This window comes from Contarinia nasturtii, unplaced genomic scaffold (assembly GCF_009176525.2).
Source record: "Contarinia nasturtii isolate CC-2019 unplaced genomic scaffold, AAFC_CNas_1.1 Cnas_scaffold_414, whole genome shotgun sequence".
NCBI lineage: Eukaryota > Metazoa > Arthropoda > Insecta > Diptera > Cecidomyiidae > Contarinia > Contarinia nasturtii.
In genome coordinates this window covers 359,049-381,181 of record NW_022197768.1, presented here as the reverse complement: position 1 = coordinate 381,181, position 22,133 = coordinate 359,049, and the positions used below count along the sequence as shown (strand labels likewise).

The 22,133-nt window shown below is 33.5% G+C and overlaps 1 protein-coding gene across 1 annotated transcript in view; it reads right to left on the bottom strand.

The window, feature by feature from the left end:
- LOC116338481 (LON peptidase N-terminal domain and RING finger protein 2) overlaps nt 1-6,517 on the bottom strand; it is a 13,269-nt gene extending 6,752 nt beyond the window's left edge. Inside the window, exon 1 of the mRNA XM_031763764.1 lies at nt 5,290-6,517. Within this exon, the coding sequence (XP_031619624.1) occupies nt 5,290-6,415 (1,126 nt within the window). The 5' untranslated portion in view covers nt 6,416-6,517. The remainder of the gene's footprint in view (nt 1-5,289) is intronic.
- Between the last annotated feature and the right edge of the window lie 15,616 nt (nt 6,518-22,133).

Below are 22,133 nucleotides of genomic sequence, written 5' to 3'. Positions count from 1 at the left end.
AGAGAGAGAGAGAGAGAGAGAGAGAGAGAGAGAGAGAGAGAGAGAGAAACAGATCGACAGAGAAAATGCTCATTTGAAATTCAAGACTGATCATTATGTTTTATGGTGTACATAATATTGCGTTATAGTTGAGTTTACAGAATCGACAACTCCACAGCAAGTTGCAATGAAAGAAAAAACGGAGTCGCAATTGTACACCAAATTGCATTCTTTGTGTCTTTTAGTCTGCTTCGGCAGAGCCAGCTTTTTGTGCCTGTCTTTCTTTTAGTCACACAACATTTAGTCATAATTTGTGAGCAAGCGGTATGCTGCTTAAACGTACGTGAAGTTCGCAAAACTACATCAAGCAACTAATTCAAATACAAACTACTGTTAATCTAGCCCGCACAGTTAACTCGCGATTACCACACAATTTTTTGCCTTAAAATTTCGTAATGCAAATAAAAAGATCATATTGTGAGCTCAAAAGTGTTACTCTTTGTTTTCTCTTCATATCACATTTTATTTGAATGATTTGAAACATTTAACATAATACGATTTTATGCGCTTTTAGTTTTTTTTATCGATATGCAATCTATAAGAATATGTTTAGTATACCGCGGAACAGGATCTCTGTCAGACTCGCAATAAAAAGAAAGGAGATCTTCATTTGTATTTCCTGTCTGCGGAAATGCAACATTTTTAGTTTCACACCATTTCGAGTGTAAATCGAGTGAAGTGATTCACTCGATTTCAATTTCAATTGCCATCATTATTCTAAATTAAAAAACCCAATAAATGGTAAGCATACATTTTATTAGCCTTTGGCAATTTAGCGCCAAAATATTGAAACGTCTACGTTTGGTGTTGCTTTGAAGTAATTTTCAATATGATATATAATGTTTCTTTTGATGATTTTTTTTGTTGTTGTTCAACATTTAATATCACGTCATTACCCCAAATTAGATAATTATTCAATCGTTTCGTTATTTTATAAATTAAATAATTTATATCGTGTGAGCATTAACAAATGTTTAATTCGTCGTATATATTTAGAAAGATATTTTTGTGGTAGACAGACGACATTTCATACGCTATAAAAATACACACACACAACCACGAGTGAATGGGTTGAAAATTAAAAGATTGGTCTCGTTTACGTGTATGTATACCAAGCAATATATTTGAATGTTAAAGAGGCGTAAAAATATGTTTGAATTGAATTTTAGGAAGAAAGTGTGGCTACATTGAAAGATCTTGACAACAAATAATTTGTAAAATTATACGTAAATTTACAAGCAGAGTCCTGCTCATTCGACTAATTATCATTGTTTCTTTGATTATAACTAATTAGTTAAGCCCTATTAGTTGTGACGCATATCCTTGATTAATTAATTATAATCATTATCAGTTGTCATTTGCAGACATTATATTGAGATATTTTCAGGCAGCTGAATCAGCTAAGGGAGCAAAAATCGGGCGCTAATAGAGTAAAAATAATAGAAGTGATTGTAGTCAAGTAACTATTTCCAAAAATATTTGCCAAAAAATAATACAAGAGAGCAAGCGTGAATTTGATTATATAAAATCCGTATAAAAATTAAAAATGAAAAAATAATTTTGTGATCTATTTAATTCATATTTCAGTTTTTTCATATCAAAAATATTTGGAGTTCACTACTGTGTTGAAAAATATATTAAAAAGAAAATGTGAATTAAATAAATCACAAAATAATTGCATACAGACAACGGGAACATCGTGACTTAGCTGATAATTTTAGAGTAATTTCAATTGTGTATCTGTGTCAATCGAAAATGACCAGCGACTGTCTTTGAAATCGATAAAATCTTGCATGTCATTTATCTGATAATAATTGGTCAGAGGTGGCGACGCCATCCAAACATGTCATAAAAATTCTAGATCAATTGCCTGTGTTAGGTCACCATCGACATTTGGCACTCTACTGGCAACATTTGCTTTTATGGTTATGCTATTTGTATGTATGTGAGCAATCAATATTGATCCAAAGCTCGAGTTTTTTTGCTCTTTTTATTCTCTCGCTGAATTGATTATGGCCAAATGGTTTCTGCGATTCGTGAACTTTAAAACGACCAAAAGATCAATAAGTGTGCGACATAAAACAATAACTGTTAAAAGTCTCGTATAATGACAACAAGCTTCGCATAAACACGATGCAAAACCGCATCGTCAGCATACACAAGACAAGTCAAAGAATAAAATCACACTCATATGGCATAATGGAAATGCGGACATACAACCACAACGCTGTTGACTACAGCAAAAATTTGCAAGCAAAGAGTGAAGTAAGACGAAAAGAAAAATATAGTATTTTCCAAAATGCATTAGCACACATATCGTATCGAAACTGAACATTGCAACAGAGAGTTATATGGAGTTACGAATGAATCACTTGAGCAATAAAAAAAACGCGTTGCGTTTCAACGTTTCGAAAAATATGCAGTTAGAATTCTGTCGGTGTAAAAAGAACATGAACAGAGTGGTCGCTAGACTGCGGCACCGTGTGTGTTTGATTTATAGCGTTCATGTCGAAACACTTACTATCGTAAAAAGAAAAAAATAAATGTTCTTTTTTGCGAGTGTTTAATAATCTATGCGAAATGATACATTGCAGCACAACACTTGCACATAGTGTATGCTTTCAAATGACGAAAGCGTTTGAAATTCATTTTACAAACAACTATGAATATAAACATTGCTCATTTGCGCTCACTCTGACCATTTCTATTTAGACCGTGTATGAACTTGTGTATCGGAATCCGTATATAGCGTTGAACTTTCGTTGTCAATTTAACGTGCGACTTAATTTTTGTGACATGAACATCAATTGTTTACGATCATTTTAAATTGAACGTCATTCCGTCAACAATTAACACTCGATTGTATTGACTTCTGCATTACATTTACTATTACTATTTCGGCCACCACAGTTTCAACTGCATTAAACGTGAACTGCAGGAGATATGAGGTGCGATAAAAGAGCATTTTGCGCTAAGCCAGTCTATGTATGAACGTTTGTAGCAATGGTTTATGTGGCTTTTGTTGTTGTTGCAATTACTACCGTTATAAAAATGGTGTATGTAAAAAGTGACGTCGCAAAAATCAAAAGAAAAAAAAAACGATCAAAATTAAAAATAAAGCCATTAAGCATATATACACATGCTGCGTGATTTTAATTCTACGGCCAACGAATTTTCATTAGCAGATTGCGACGATTGCAAACCCACTTTAGAAATAAATAAAATTGTATCGAAATCATAATTTAATTGAAAACCCCATACAGAACAAGATAGGCCAACGCAAATCGTGTCCATCATTACGTTGAATTTTCATTGAGAGAAAGAGAGCGAAAAAAGAGTATGGTGAAATTATGCAATATTGTCGTTTTACATACGACTATGGCACCAAATCTTAAATTGATGTACGCCAATCAAAAAAGGAGGAAAATGTTGAGCAAATCTGAACGCAATACATTGAAATCGCGCAAGTACACGAGCACACATAAAAAAAGACCATCAAATAAGTTAAAGAGAGAAAAAATAATAATAATAATAAAATGATGATGAAAGCAAAGTCACGTAAAATCAAGTCAAACATTTTGCACCGCCAAATCAACACAATGAACTTGCGTTTGATTTGATTTCGGCATATTTTCGTCTCTCGTTTCTTTGTTGCAATACACACACGATATAAATGATCAATATTATACAATGAGATTCAGGAATATTGTGTAATATACTATTATTATTATTATTATTTTTTCGTTGAAGTGCTCGACAAGCCGATCGACGTATACCGTTTATGCCATATACCTTTAAGTGATGACGAGATCAGATATTTACATTATTGTGATTATTTCTTTTTTTGTCGTTTTCTTCTTCTGTTGTTGTTATTGCTGCTGCTGCTGTTTTTGTGCTTGTGCATGAGTATGCCGAAAGACAAAATAACACAATCCAACTCGACACACCGATAGACAGGCCGATTTTGCCGATTTTTTTTTTATTATTATATAATTGTCCATAATTTTTGGAACAATGAAATATTCGATGTTAATTAGATTTGAACACATTATGCGATCTTAGATTGCACAAAACTGATATCAAAGCGTGATGTTTTCGGTTTTTTTGGTACCTTGTCTTTTAAGTATTTTTCAATTTTACGATTGAATTATGTCAAGTTTAATAAGAAAGAAAATATGTGTTTTTCATGTATATATTGATGACTTTTTACAGTCAATTGTTTTCATATCAAATGTACAAGATGACTCTACAAATTTCGTTCATCAGAAATTATCTTTCTCTCTTCATCTCTCTGTTTGCCTCTTTCAATTTAAACTTTGACCTATTTGTGCTTCTGCATGATTACGTGCATTATCACTTGTAAATGCATCACGAAAGGAAATGGCATGCTACATTTAAATGGGCCATATTTTTTCTTTTTGGCTTAAATTTCATTTTCTCTCTTTCTCTCTCTCTCTCTCTTGGATTTTTACCGCATTAACATGATCATTTTTATGGTCATTAGAATATTTTCAACATTTTATTTTGTCCCTCGCCTCATCGTATGTTACTTTGTCCTTACTTATTCGAGCTTATTCACGTGTACATTTCACATTTTATTTTAATTTCGTGTCGTGCACTTATATAATAGCCAGTTTGGTGCATTTTCTCTGCATGTCATATATGCGCGCTTGCAATTGCAAATGGTTTCAAAAAAAAGAGTAAATATTAGCATACGATTAACAAATGTCATTGTTGTAAGAAATTCCAAATTTAGTTCTGCCGCTTGCACTATTTACACTGCACCTCAGTTAACTAATTGGGCATGAACTATTTTCGGTATTGCAGTTATATAACGGCACAAACAAAAATTATACTATTTTAGTTGTTATTGTTACTGTTTTCGTTTCGGCCATTCAGTTTCTAATTTTAATTTTAAAAAAAGACCGGAATACTGTAGTTGGAAAAGTTTTTTTTTGTAGTACCAGAAAGTGTAAAATGAGTCTGAACTTGGAACTTGGGGCTAATTTACGTATTTATTTATTTGGGTTGCATGTATTTTTACGGTGTCAAAGTAAACCATTATTGATCATCATATTTTTATTAAAAACGCTCTTTCAATCTTTGTGGTTTTTCATTTACTTTCGTCATTTTTATTCTCTCTGGTCGTTCGACAAGAGGGTCATTTGCATCAATCCATATAACAGGAAAGAAGAGGGGGGAGGATGAGAGAGGCAAAAGTTGATGTAATGATATCACTTGATTACTTACATTTTTCGAGAGCTTCGTTGCACGACTTCAGCGCTTCGTCTAATGCATTTTGTCGGAGTAGCGTTCGTGTTTTTTCATTGACTGATTCAGCTTGTATGTGCGGCATCCACCACTTTTCCACCAAACGGGTAATTAGTACATCTTGTTTTAAAGCATCGCCGTACACGAGAAACCGTTTATCGCAGACTTGACATTGTGTTTCGTTGTGAACACAGTCGCGGCAAAAGGTGTGTCCACAGTTCATTGTTACCGGCCAAACTAATACATGCGCGCAAATCGGACATAATAAAGGATCCATCATTTCATGTGCATTGCTGATGCATCGATTATCCAAAAACAATGAATAGTCGGATGGATTGTGGCAACATGTCGTATCTTTACCATCGTGCTTCACATTGGTCAATGGATCATGAATAGTTGGGCACGAGCTCATCATTGAATTAGTTTTTTTACAATCATCATTTTCATATGCCCGTCCAATTGTTTCATGTTCGTATACAAATGATGTTCGATTTGCATTGGTTTCGTTTTCATTTTGTTTACCAATGTCATTGTGATTTTTATTTCCCGTATGCGAATTTGTGTGTTTCATTCTTTGTTGAGAGCACTCATATAATACAAATTTGGTACATTCACTAGAATCACTTTGCGTAAGAGAAGCTAATGGTAACGATTGATGTTGTTGTTGATATTGTTTATGCAGCAGATGTTTTTGTGGCAGCTGTGTTTCGGATAATTGGCGTTGACGCACTTCTGGCGATACCGATGCTGATGATGCAGACGATGTTGATGACGACGGTGACGATGATGTTGATGATAATGATGTTGATGATGATGAGGTAACACTCTCCAAAAGGCCGATTGTCAAGTGCTTCAACTTGTGAACTGGCACCGCATAGCCCAGCTTACTACATATGAATGCAAACACATTAAAACTTTCGCGAATGTGACCGCAACGCGCTAACGAGTCACCATACCCGATGTACGTATCAATTGAGATCAATGAATTCACTGGCGATGCATATTTATCGGAAAAATGAATTATATGCCCGAACAGTTCTAATGCTAATTGATAGTTCCCGCTATCGAATGCTTCTTGGGCCAATTCATGAATGTTATTGGCCATTTTTAGCGAAAAATTCACAAAACTCACTCACACACACAATTCACTAAAAAATGTGCACAGTTGATCAACTCTTGTTCTTTTTTTGTTTGTTTTTTCTTTGCAGCCGATTCTTATACACTGAATTTTGTTTTTCAGTTGTTTGTTTTCATTGAATCAATTTATTATTATTATTGTGTATGTGTGTTTATTTCTTTTCTATCTCTTTTTGTTTTTATTTTAAATTTGTCAATAACAAATTGCGTCGTATGAAAAATCGTCATTCCATTATAAATCGATTGGTCTCTTTATTCAACTTCAATACCGAGTCGATTACGAATTCGATTTGAAAACAATCGATCTCACAAAAAAATGTTTAGCAAACAAAATTAAAAACTTATATAAATAAGCAATTTTATCTATAGTTCCTTTTCTTCCTTCTTCTTTTATTGTTTCGTTTATTTGTTTGATCATACATTTGATTCAGGAAAAAATGTTGTTGTCGTCGGTGACTCAAATAAAAATGCACACACAACACCCTGTGAATTGAATATCAGAATGCGTTTTTTTTTTTTTTTTCAAATAATTACCAATTTGAATTTATTCGGGACGTTCATAAATTTATGGTTTCTGGCCATTTAAAAATATATACACACATATCGAACGGTAATCACGTAAACTTTAAATAGAACTGGAAATGCAACCAATTTAAAAACACAACGTTTATCAAGTTTAAAGTTTTATTTTCGTTAAATTTAGTTCCAATATCACTTGGCTTTTGTGTGTAATATGAAAACTAAACGTTTTTTTTATCTCTCACGTCCAACACTAAACCCGCTTAAAACATTACATAAATATCAGATGATTGTGTAACCATTCACGTTGGTTGTGCCCAGCTAAAAGAAAGAGTGAGCGAGAGAGCGAGAATATTTTAAAGCACAAGTCCACACACAGTAACCATTAACACCATACAAATTAATTCTCATTGCAAAACAACACAATGTAGAATTTTTCCGATTTGGTTTTTTTTTTCGTTCATTCGTTTTTCTTCTTTTTCGTTTTCTCATCAAAGAAATGTATTCAATCAGCCGATTTATTTGATTTCATCGCTTTGTTTGTAATTTCGTCACATAAGTTAAATGTAAAAATAAAGGCCAACGTTGTAAACAAGAAGTCCTATCATAGATGTGATGTGTTCTCTGTATTGTTTGTCAAACGTACCGAATGAATGCAAGACCAATCGAGCACAAATCAACAAAAATAACACATGGTATATATCTTCCAAAAGTCAGAACAAACTCTCTCTTTCTACGTTTCGGTGTGTATGTGTGCCTCGCACTGTTGTATGATACAATTCGATACGTGTAGTGTCTTTGACAGTTTGGATGTTGCTGTAACTACTGTTGTTCTCAATACAACAAGTTGCTTGTTCCAAAGTAGTTACATAAACAGAGCACGGTTTATTCCACCAGATTTATACATTTAATTACAAGTATTTTGTATATATAGCACACACATGGTTTTCTTTCGTAGATGTTTGACTGTGTCGGTTTTGGGTCTTCTTATTGTATTGGTGTGGCCAAACTAAATTATAACGAATTATACGATTAACGCTTTAAGCTCATTTAATTTTCGGGACGAAATGAATGTTTATTTCATATTTTGTTTTATATAATCGTTCACATCAATTTCACTATTTATCAAATAATTTTTTAGTTCTTGTCCTTTATGTTCGCAATGCACTCAATTTTAATAAACTTCTTATTGTTAATCAGCTACAATGTCCAGCATTACGCCTCTTTTTCAACCGATGTTATGTATTTAGTAGATTTTTTTGGGGAGCCTTTTTTCAACTCACACTTTCAAATACAAGCACTATATATAATAATTTTTTTTATTTCTGTCGTCGTAATCACCAATTCAAACTATGCGTCCAACATAGTAGATTTTGAAGGTATCGAAAAGATTTCGTGGATGATTTTATTACAGCCTCGATATAATTTTCTTGTGCAATGTCGAATGAATGCTTGGGAGATTCTTCTCTCATTTGTTTACAATTGATTCTGACGCCAGTTACAACTCACTTCGTTTAAGTGCATGCAGTCAGTGTTCTCTCAAGAAAACCGAACGAAAGAGCTGTTGTTCAATTATTACGTGACTGCGTTGCGTACCGCGTTGCCGTCTCTTTATTGTCGTTTTTAAAACGTTCGTTTGTGTGTATGTGGCGCTCTTTATATCGTTGTCGTATTACTTTTTTTTATTGTTTTATTCGAAACCGAATCGAATCGAATCGAGAGAAGAAAAAAAAGAAGAAGAGAAAATTTTGTTATATTACATAAATGTCGCGATATTTTCGCATTCGTCTCCGTTTAAGCTCTCCGTATCACGTAAGCACTGTTCTTGATTTGCTTTGCACAAAAGTGTACACACAACTGTGTAAATTATAGAACTGTGTGTACGGCGGCACACGATGCGACACACAACAATATTTCTAAGTTTTTGAGAGCGAAAGCCGACGATTTTTTTTCTCTCGTTCTGCTTGTGTTATGCCGTTACTGTTGTTGCTGCTTATTCTTTCAATTTTTTATACGATGTTTGAATGTTTTCAGTTCACCTTTTTTATCTATTTGAATGTATCCCATTATAGATTTATAATTGTCTTTTTGTGTGATTCATTTCCAACATCAACAGTCGTACACAATACAATTTCCAAATTCAGCCAGAATATGAAATTAAAACATGAACCACCAACTGTACACTTTTGTTTCTATCGTTCTTTCGTTCGAAATATACACACATAACATGCTTATGTAACGTGTATGGCGTAGACACACGTAATATTTACAAAACTAACGAAATTTATCTTCTATCTCTTTCCATCAAATTCATTCGATTTATGTTCTATTCGTAGTCGCAGTGGTCGTAGTCGCATGAAGTCATCACAGTTCACTCTCGATTTTCTTAAAAGTTTGGAAATGATTACGTTTCTTGCGAATTAAATTTGGGGTTGGAGTGTAATTTCAATTGAAATGGTTTCGTCACATCACTCCATTATTATAACTTTGCTGAGAATTCCAAAGAACTTTACACTAATTTTTATACGTCACCATTTGAAGTGTCTTCTTGTTCATTTATAACATACGTTACACTTTCTGCTCCAGTTTTGCACTCATGGAATTTATACTTTAATTTCCTTCGCATATATTACTGCAGCATGTATTGGCGAAACATTTTGTTCGATTGACACACATTTTCACAATTTTATCAATGGCTGATGGTGCACAAAAAAAAAACAACGTTCAATTGTTCAAAATAACAAAATCGAAATGCTAAATTGCAACCAAGAAATAATGTTTCGCAGTGCAAAATCGGTAACAAATAATTAATAAATAAATGTGTTAACGTACTTGACAAAAAAAATTGGAAAATTTCTCAATTTAAACAAAACAAAATCAAATTCGAACGCCAATTGTGACAAGAAAAATGATTTGTTAGTTTATTTAGTGCCGATATTTGTATAACAAACTGAAAAACTTATTCGAAAACAAAACGATTTGTGGGGTTTGAAATAAATTTTTGTGTTCATTCGTGGTCGCAGTCTATAAGCGAAATGAAACTTTAAGTGAATCAGTTTGTTGGTCTGAGCGCACAATACGCTCAACCTCGTATGAGACTACATACGCGAGACTCATAAAGTCCATGTGCAACGCTTCTTACCAATACATACCAATTACCGAAAAACGCGCTCGTTTCATTGACTCTCTTATTCTCTCTTTCTCTATCTCGCTCGCTCTCTCTCTATCTCCCTACACATCATTTAGTCAGAAAATACACATGCCGCTTACGACGTCTATCGTTCGGCACAAAAACATGCTGTCGCATACACAACACTGTGCGCTGAGAGAGTACCAAATTGCATAAGTCCCACAATGAGAGAGAAAAATGGTTAAACATCGATAGAAATGTAAGAGAATAACAGAGGATAGAGTAACAAACAACACACGCGCAACGCGCAACAAAACATAAATCTCATCGAATTGGAGAATATGAACGTTGAAAAAAAAGAGCTGTTGTTGTCGCGCGTTTCGACATTCAATTTCGTTTACGACAACATCATACACAGTCTATCACCAAAACAAACACACATATAGTACAATTTTTGCGTTGATGAAAACTTACAAGCGGCTCATGTTACATTGCTTCACACATATACATATTCGCACTGCGCCCATGTGGTTCGGCAAAAACGAGTTCGCGATACATATTTTTTTACACCGAAAAACTGTTTACGCAAAACCGAAATATTGGTAAATCACTCGCATTTTACATTTGTCGGTGCTATAGCAATTCATACCGTACTATAAACGCAATAGCGAACTGTGTGTGTGTGTGCTTTTTTTTCACATGGCATTTGTCTGCATTTGTGATGCAAGTTCAACTGCGTTGTATCGCTTTTTCGTGCTCTACATACGTTTTCAATTCACGTTGCTCATTTTTTCCTGTCTTTGCTTCTTCTGGTAGCGGTGTTGTATGGTTGGCTTTTTTATTATTGTAACAAATATATGGGGTTTCAGTGACCGCTGTCTTGCATATTCAACTAACATTTATAGTTCTATTTGTACGTTTGGTATGATTTCTTCTCTAGCAAACAGCACATTTTCTTCGATCTTTGAGTGTTGTCAGTAGATTGAAAAAACACCGTTTCCGGTGCAGCTTTGTTTTAAACGACATTTTCCACCCACTTCCCGTTTCTGCACACAACAATCCGACATGATCATATCCATCGATGAATTAATTACTTGTTAATACCTCACAAAAGTTGTACGATATTCATACTGCAATTACTATTTATATAGTCATGAATTGTAGACCGTATAAAATATTAATAAAGGAAACGTTTTTATCTATTTTTGACGAAGGTCAAAATGAGCGCGTACCACACGTTATATGTATGCTAATTTTATTATAACAAAAGAATCTTAAATACATATGCATTCAATCACATTCATAAATGTCCATTTGACCCAAATTCAATCGCATTTGGCTTATCCAATTCGAAACTAGATTTGACATTGATCTAATTTATTATCGCTTTGGAGAGTCACATTTAATACATGGATTTTACGTTAGGTGTGGGTGGTTCATTTTAAATGCATTTTAGCTTCAAAATTTGAGGTTTGGACACCCAAGAGTGAGTGACACCAAATCAAGTGATTTTAAAACAAATCATCAACATCATTCGTCGTGTATACGCTACACAAAACATCTAAGGTGAGGCGTTCACCGTGTATCTTTGTTTATTGGTTAATACTTTTGTGGTTGGCACAAAGATCACAGAAAATCGATTGGAATTTATTCAGCGTTAGAAATGTCGATGCAATTTGTGTAAATGAGGCGCTCATCGACATCAACGACAGGCATTCGACCGATCTGAATCACACGAGAGCAACGACAGCAAAAATGTGATGGTGTTCACTGAAACCAAAGTGAATGATATGGAACGATATAGGTATGTATGCTTTTAACCTTGAATAAGAGAACAGTCGCATAGCTGTTTGAACATCGTATGCACGATGTGATCAGTTGATCGAAACTTTACAAAACGAGATGTATAAATGTGTTAGTTTTTTTTTAAATCAATTAAAATCTTATATAATCCACGATTTAGAAGCTCACGCTATAGCTCTTTGAGGAGAGAAATAACGAAATGTTGAGTATGACACCAACGGAAATTGTAAGCCCCAAAAAGGCGAATTAATTATTTTAAATAAGTCATACAACGACGCATTTTATTTTAGTCACTTCTTTGTGCTTACCATATCGTTTTTATTCGTTTATGCGGTCGAATTTAAGCGCTCAGGTTAAAAGACAATGCTAGTTAAATATATTGCTGCACGTTTTGTGCATAGTTTTTAATTAAATGCAGACGTCGTTTATGTAACCTTTCTGAATGGCCTAAAGTCGTAAAGTTGTGTGTACGACGAAAATACATTTTTACGTTCTATATTTACGGCACAATAAAATGCCCATTGTTCAGCAATAGTTGCTCATAAGCATAGAGTGTGTGTGCATTTATGCATTCATGGCACAATGTCTGCCGGTCTCCATACGAAACACACTCATTTGTGTGTTTTCTGTCGATATTCATGTGTGTCTGTATGTGAAATGTTTTTCGCATTTTATAGTGGTTGCTATGAAGCAATGGAATATGAGATTTGAACGAAGTGTGTGATTTTGTGTTGCAACTGTTGTGGGTGAATGATTGAATAATAAAAAAAAAATTGAAAAAAATAAACGAAAAATTATAAGTCAAACGAATGCATTTGTTTATTGTCCTGAATTGATTTGATGGAAATTCCATAAATATTTACATACACGAGAAATAAAATGAAATCGAGAGTAATAACCGAAAATCAATCACATCAAATGCAATTGACAAGAAGTACACATTTCCATCTCGATGCCTCGTTGCTATTTCAATCGATTTTCCATGTGTTTATATCTGATTATTGCATAAAGCACATTTGTTCATGTGGAACCCCTCTCTGAAAAATCTCCCATTTATTTGTTATTTGTTCTCGTTCAGTTGAAGCAAATCAAAATAAAAAAAAATGCGGCAAATTTGGTTTTGTAGTTTTAATTTTTGCAGATTGGCGAGAACGAAAAACCGGCTGACCGCCGTTACCGCCGCCACTGACAATGTTTATGTATAAAAATAACATAGATTATTTTTTTTGTGTATGTTTGTATAGAAATAGACACATATGCAAACATGAAAAACTAACTATGATCGAAGAGAACTTGATATTTCGACATCATTTCGACTGCATTATTAAACCAGTATAAATTGGAATTTGTCGTTCTAATTTTAAAATGAAGTATGCACCATAACATATGCAAAATCTCAATCAATCGAACACAGCTTAAACTGATGGAATTTCTCTTTCGGTTAAATCAAAATCGATTGGGATGATCGATGTGGTAATATTTTAGGGTTTTATTTTAAAGTTAGTTTTACTTTAAAATGATACGTTGAGGTTCTTTCTTCTTCTATTTTATAAGTGATTTGATTCCTTTTAATATTTATTTACTTTCCGACAGCTGAAACTTTTCGTCGCTCTTGATTCAATTTCTTCTGTTGTTTTTTCTTTCAATCGAATGCCGTGTGTTTGTGTCCGCATCCGTAATTCTATGTGTCAGAATTTGCGATGAAAAAGCATCTCTGGTTCCGCCGTAATGGCATTTTAAATGCACAAATGAACAATTCTGAGCCATTTCAAAACCAAATATCAGTCGGCTTCATTGCAATCAAGTGTGTGAATTATTGTGTGTATGTGTGTGTAGAGTTTGGTGTTGCTTTCATTTTCGTTTTGTTTTTGTGTGCACACATAAAACAATATTACAGTAAGCGATCTGTAGTGTATTATTTCGTGAGACAATCACTGTGAAATTCACATAATCTACATTTCATTCGTATCAATTTAGCGAAGACAATATATTGCAGCTTGGAATGTATGGCGAGCTAACGTAACAAAATCGATTTACATAACGAATTTTCTGATGTTTTGCATCATTTTTGGAATTTATGTGCACTTACTTTGGTTTTTCGTTAGATTTATCTTATTATTATTTTTTGTTTTGTTTCAACTTGATTGATTGGCTAACGCCCATTTTCGCTTGATGTGCTTATTCTTTTCGCCTTCTCTCTCTCTCACTTTGTTTCTCTTGCTCACTCATTTGGTAGTTCACATTGCCGTTCGATGCCATGCCGTTCGAAGTTTGCAACGAACGAATGCAGAACCTATGAATTATTGAAAATATTGTTAAAAACATTTTCCACATCAACTCTGCTGTGTAACTGAATTTAGCTCTCGCAAACCGTTTCACATAAAAAGAATTGTTTGTATGATTGTTCCTAATTTTGATATTTTGTCTTTTGATTTGTTTGTCATCATTTAAGAGGCTTTCGCGAATATCAGCGCACAAAAATATTATCACAAAAGTCGATAAGCGCGAAGTGTGTAATGTGCAACGAAATGAGCAGTAAGAGAGGGAGAAGAGAGAGAGAGAGAGAAATAAAGAAATAACAAGCCTTTACAGAAAAATTCATTCAAGGTGTTGCACAATGAACTTGACCCACATTTCTGAATTGTGTTTATAGTGCGAATATGCCGTCAATTGCCCATCCATTGAATAACTGAAGGCAACCGAAATCAGCACTCAAAAAATCAGACCCATTTATTGCAATCGAATATTCTAGGTACGCAAGAAAAATTAACTAATACATTGCAATACGATTGCAATTTTTGGAGCTTTAACTCACATTACACAACTTTTCGCGATACGAAAGTACAATTTTTTTCGCTTATATAAATAAATATGGCCTCAAAAAAACAAAAACGAAATAAAACATAAATTGAACGCATACGTTGATACACAGATATACATACACATAGCCAAAATATTGAACGAAACAACGAACATAAAAAAACGAATCTTAATAGAGTACACGTAATGTACAATTCAATGTTGCATAATTTTGGGACGCGAGCAATACGAACATTTAAAACCAAAGACAAACTCATACATAAATGATGTGATTTTGGTGTTTTTCAAAGTTGATGGTGCGAAGGTGCGTTTTAACAATTAAAAAAAAACTAGCTTAACCAACACGATGGCAATTGAATACTGATGGTCGATAGAAATGGCCTGCCGTACAAGGGAAGAAAATGACCCTTTTACACAAAATAATATTTTTTATTTTTTTATTATTCAAAAGCTCTTGATGACGTCAAAGAGTGTAAAAAAATTGCATACCATGTTTCGTGAATTGATGCACTTGCGGGAAAAAAAGCGGGAAACCGATAAAATGGACAATGAAATTGACAGAGATAGAGAGATGGAAGGGACGCACATATACTACATTAAATGAATAATCAACACAAAAAAAATTGCCCATGACCTGGTAAATGATTCAAAGATCCATCATATTCAACAACGGTTGCGCTCGAACATTATCCATTATGTAATGGAAACCAAACAAACACACATTTTTGGTTTAGTGTTGTAATCAAATTGACGAAATATTAAAGATCATACAGTTACAACATGTTTGGACCGACCTCATTCACTTCGTTGTGATCGCATAATTTTCGGCGTAACAGCTAGATGAAGCAAACTGAATGGTGGATGCAATTTTTGAATTATGATCGTAACTGATTATCCATTTAATTCATGACTCGTTTGCTCCCCCCTCTCTCTCATTCATTCTCCTGTTTTCTGTCTACGTTTTTCTTGTGTTTGGCGATTTTTATGAGATGCGTCTAATATGGCAACTGTATGCTGCTCAGTTATTATGCTCGTTTTTTTTTTCAATATATATTTAACAATGATCGACTGCCGCCGTATCTGTGTATTTCGAAGCAGTCTGCAACATTTTTCATAATAGCATAATCGTCATTGCAGTCATATATACAAATTTACGCGAACTCGTTCATTCGCGTTTGCGTTTACAAATGCGCAATTGCACTTTAAGTGTGTTTGTGTTTGCGCGCACGCTCAAAATATAAAACCTATAAGCGACATTGTGGTTCTGTTGATGATTTTTTGTTTGTTTGTTTTATATTTGATGGTGTTTCGATCCATCGTGTGCACGGCCGTATTACGTGCAAAATTTGTATCGTGAATATATAACAAAATTGACTGGATGTAATTCTTATATAATGAAATACGTTTAGTTTGATTTCAGTTGTGCACAGTTATTGGATTCTAGACCTACTTTATCCATGATATTGAGACACCCGCGTTAAAATGGATAATTTACAGTATAAATGGCATGGTTTGTTTATTATATGATAGAACCATTCTAATGTTATATTGAAAGAGCTTCGGGCTTTGACAAAACAGGTATATTTCACCCACCAATATCATTGATGCCCCACAGTTTTTCGATTTATATCTGCAAATCTATTATATTTGATGTTACTTAATCAAGAGTTGGTTACTCAAATGATTGCTTACAAAATCAAACACGAACAAAAAAAAATGTGCTCATCTAGAGAGAGAGCATGTGTATGACATTTGCATAGTTCATTGAAATTACCGATTTCTTTCCTTAACAAAATAATTAATCAGAACAGACGTTATAAATTTTAAGGTCATCGACAATAAAATCTGTTGCATTTCCATTACAAATGATTTAACGTAATTTCCGATAGATTGACGCGTTCTACAATACATTGAATCAATATTCTCAAGTTCATGTTTTTATTTATATTAAATTGATTTGAACCGATCGGTCGCTTTCACGCGATCCAAATGTATAATATTGATTCAAATAAAAAAAAATATTTTAATTTACACTCATTCATTCAAATTGACCACTTTACGTAAAAGCGATAACAGCTGATATGAACTACATAGTTACGAATCACTTTGTTTTGCGTTCTCATTTTTAAAAAAATGATTTCCACGAAATTCGAACAGTTTTACCCATGTTTTTAATTATTATTTTTTTGTTGGAGTAATGTGCGTCTAATTATAAAGATACGTCCAATCAAATATTTCGAAAAAAGGAATATGACTAATGAAGAAGGAATCAAAATAGAATCATTCTTGATAATTGCAACTGTATTAATGTGATTGGTCAAGTCTATTTATTTATTCATCACAATAACGTGACATTTATTTTTGCTAATACGTAGGCGACTATTTAAGTTTCTTCAATATGTATGTTTTAGTATTGCCCGATGCAAACCATTGTCATATTCGTGAAGTTGGACATTTTTCATGACCATTTGACTTAACAGGACGAATTTTAGTTTTGTGGTATGGCTACGACAGCAGCTTAAACATGACACTCCAAAAAGTGCACTTTTTTGAATATGCACCTAATTTCAAGTACGAAAAATATATTGTATCCAACTGATTTTGGTCTCTGGTGGACAGAGGGGTCCCGAATAATTCGTACACGGAGTATTGTGCATCAATTCGATCTTTTGGGTGGTCAAATAGTCGACTGTTTGATGGGCTTCTTTTTGCCATGTTTTGGGATTATAAGTTTCAGAGTTTTGGTCTCCATATTCCCGTGATGACTTTTGACAATCAAATGGTTGTGTACTATTCAGCATTGAAGGACCTTTCATCCTCTAAAGGCATGGTAGCAACATGACACATAACACTGTAAAATAATGAGGTCCGATTTTCCCTATCACTTCACAAACGAACAACTTTTGTTCGATTGTGTTCATGTTTGAAGACTCAGAGAGTCAACCAAGTTTTTGTTTCAGGTCCAAACTACTGGAATCATGTCTTGGCTTCTATTGCGATCGTATAGACGTGTTTTTATTATCCTATGTCAAATTGGTTATGATTTTTTGGATGTGATTAAAATCAATCGATTTTTGAGCAACTGTGGGTTGACACGTAAAGATTTATTTTTTTCATGTTGTAATTCATGGAAGAACCAAATGATTGGAGTCTCTGTGATCCTTGGGCATACCACAATTTAACTGTAAAAGAAACTTCGATCCTAACTCAATCGGCACCAGAGTTTTTCTCGATGACATCAATTTTCGAAGGACCATCGCGCAATTGATCACTGTAGCGAGCACCATGACGATGGGATTCAGTGAACCAGTTGTATACAGTGGCAAGGCATGGTACTTCCTTCCCATACCCCGACTTGAGTCGGAAGTAATACTGTTGAGCAGGCAGCTCTTTTTGAAAACTTATGAGAAATAATCTTTTTTGTAAATTTCATTTTTTTGCGAAGTTGACCTTTTCCAACTGACACCGTGGCCATACCACAAAACTAAAATTCGTCCTGTTAAGTCAAATGGTCATGAAAAATGTCCAACTTTACGAATATGACAATGGTTTGCATCGGGCAATACTAAAACATACATATTGAAGAAACTTAAATAGTCGCCCTCGTACAAGATTGTACCGTACGTAAATGGAACTAAATAATTAGCGAAATTGGAAAGAATAATGTATGGGAATTCATCGTTTTATAACAATACCGGCCATTTTAGTTATTCAACAATTCACGGCCACTATATTTAATATATTATAAGTCCACATTCTTATCTAATATTGAAAGGTTACGATGATTGAATTGTGAAATTCGTAATCAAATGCAAAAAAAAAAACACGCCCATTCGGTCCAAAGATATATATAAAAAAGAAAAGCTCAAATTTCGTCAACAATGGTTAATTAAATCCAATTACAAATAAAAAGCATGGAAAAAATGAGAAGCTTTACAAAAATTGGTACAAAATCGATACCTTATTTTCTGGCATCGAGTTTTGTCATTTATATTTCGTTAATAAAAATTAAGATTTGTTCATGTAATAAATCAGCATTATTGCACGTTATTGTATAAAGAAAATCCCATTTGGGAAAAGGAAAAAAAATCTTTATTTTGTATGAAAAATAGTTGTATCATTGATATGACGTAATTTGGTAAATTCATTGCTCCACAAATAACATGTAAATATTCTCGGAAATTTCCGTCAATTGTTCTGCCAGCAGTGTTATTCAACATCTTTCAATTCAAAAGAAGAAAAGAAAAATAGAATCAAACCCGTTAAATAGTAGTTTCAGCATAAACCGGATAAAATGTGAATTGTCGCGCACGTGGTGTTTACAGGTAAATTCACTTCATCATCAAAATTATATATATATCAATAGGTGAAAGAGCGGATATATATCGTGTTTGTAAAGTACTTTTCCATTATATGTGACAATCGCCCTGAAGAAACGAAACGCACACTATCAACGTCGAAAAATATCATCGTACCGTTATCGAGACAAATATAAAACAAAATTATGTCACTGTCACGTCAGTAATGCTGTAATGAAAACATTTACAACAAAATGGTAATTGAAAACGTTTGATTAGTATGTATGACAGTTGAAAGCAAGAAAGGGTTCCATCGTCACATATAACGATTATTCAATAGATACATTGGCATTATGAAACTCGGAACCTTATTATTTTTCACGAAATATAACAAAACAAAGGAGAGAAGAGAGTAAACGAATGTGAAGGTGGTAAGACGAGGATTCGCTGTTGAGATATGATTACGAAGGTATACCTTGAAATGTTTAATAGATTACATAATGATTCTCTTTATTGTCTGATTATCGCGATACCACAAATTTTCTCTCGAAATAAATGTTGTACTTATTAAGTGCGTTAATTGACATGGACCCGTTCCGATCAACATAATCGGTAATAGACATTGTCTCCAATTTCTATTCCAACTTAAAATTTAAATTCTTCTCCATATATTATAATTATTATTATTTAGTCAAGTAGTTTTGGCAGGTATGATATACAATGTACATGTATATATTCGCTGTGATATATTATGTAGCGTCAATTATGTGTTGACAAACCGATGATTAACGCATATTCAATGTTACCGCATGAGCTGATGAGTTTTTTGATGTTACACATCGAGTTTTGAGTAAGCAACATTTAGGAACCTTTTGTTTTACATCATTTGTTCCATTTCGCAGTATTTTCGATTAACTTGCAAATTCAATTACACAAACGATGTCATATTCACAGCACGTGTGTGATGCTCGTCATATTTTGATTATAAATGTGCTCTTGTTCGTTGGTTGGTTCATTGAATTTGCCTGTTCGTTTAATTTTCTTTCTATTTTATTGGAAATATGCCGTTTTTCGCATTTTTACATTCAATGCTTGGACTTTACATTGTTTACGTAATGCTTTCAATGTTTTCTGTCAACAACCGCACTGTACGACCAAGAGGCATGTGTTTTTTTGATACGCACACGGCAACCGCATCGTCTCACTGTATTGGTATGGTATGTGATTTGCTTGCGTCGCTTGTATTGCTCTCTCTCTCTCTGGACGCGGGCTTTTCCTCTCTTTCTGTACATGTGAATCTCACGACTTGCGGCGACTCTATGTGGGCATGTGTGTGCCATACATGACAACAAGTGATGGGACGAGCAACATGTTTCATTGCTTTTCCACATAGAAATGTAAATAGTTTCGGCACGATAATAAGCGTAAGCATTTGCTTACATGTAATTCGATTGTCTATTGCATCGATACCGATGAGCTTGTATCTTGTGGTTGAAATTAAAACAATTTTATTTGAAATGTGTAGGTAATATTTACCTAAGGGGAGAATCACAAAAGAAAAGAATAAAATTTAAAATAATCGATAAGTAATCGGAGAATAATCGAAAAACAATCAATAATAATTAATAAGTAATTTTTAAGTGATTTGCCCCTCGTATTTACCATTTAGCAAAAGCTTCTTACAATAGAAATACAGCATACACGCTTTTCGTATTTTAATAAGAAGACACTTTTAAAGACTTTCCGGTTATTGAATTCCATTATTTTAATTCAATTGTAAGTACGCACGGTGACGAAATGCACATTGTACGTGGCCATAATCAAGATCTTACCCTCACACGTGCATTATTTTCCATGATTTTTCCCCAGCTGAAAATGAACACAATGAAAACGCTTGACGTTTTTTCTTCTATTTTCGTGTTAAACTTGTTCTGTTCTCACTAAACTGAGCAGCCAATAACAATTTATTTTGTTTATCTTTGTATGTATAATAATAATATGTATATCTATTTGAGATCCATTCATGAAAAATAGAGCAGATTATGTTCTTCAACATTCAAGCAACTTTACCGACTATAAACATCGATAGAATGATACTTGAAAATGAATGCAATGAAAGGATAAAAACAATGTACGTGAACATTGGAAAACATGTGCTTCTCTACGTCTCATCAATAGAATTTTTGTTGTTATTTTTTTTTTCTTTTTTTTTTGTATTTGGTAAATTGTATTATTTACTTTTTTTCTTGTGGCAAACGCAGTAGCCACTCCATTTTGGATGCCATTCTGTTCCGGGTGTTACAAATATTTTGAGTCAAAACTTTTGACAAACACCCTTTCAAAGTAATACGAATGGCTTCAGAGTTTTTAAACAGCATTGCTGCGTTCACCCGCATTTTTTTTTTGTTGCATCGATTTCCGTTCATTTGCATATTTAAATGGGTATCGAATATTTTCCTCAAAAAGAAATATGTTTAATATTTTTTTGTCACATTTTTCTTCATTTTTAGCTCATTAACATTTTCTAAAAAATAAATTCTTTTAAATTTTTAAATTTTAGTTTTAAGAATATTTTCATATAATTTCATTTTATAATTTATGTTAATTTTTTTTACTTCATTTTTCTTGGGGGGATAATTTATCTATTTATTCGTTCGTTCTGGTTGTGTAATCAGTGTGAACAGTTTAAGCTACACAATCTCTGTTCGTACGCTAGTGGTTTGTATCATATCGGTAATTATTAAAAATGGTAATGCTACGGCAATTTCTAGGATTTTATTAAATCTCGCATTAAATTTGTATGTTTTTCATTTTATTTTTTCGTCTGAATTTCGAAATTCCTTTCAAATCATCGAAATATAATCGGTTGACTCTCAGTTCGAGAAATCCAAAGATCAGTTGTTTCCTCCGATTGCAGTCTATGTATTTAATATGTGATTGCGTTTATGTTTTTTATTGGCGCATTCATTGTTCCAATGCAATATTGACTTTTCAAATACTCAATCCATGTATAATTCTTCGAAATGAGAAGCTCAAGGTTGTTTGGACATTAGTATTATATTTTTTTATGGATTTGGTGATGTGAGCTCATTTGCGATTCATTATTAAAAGAATAA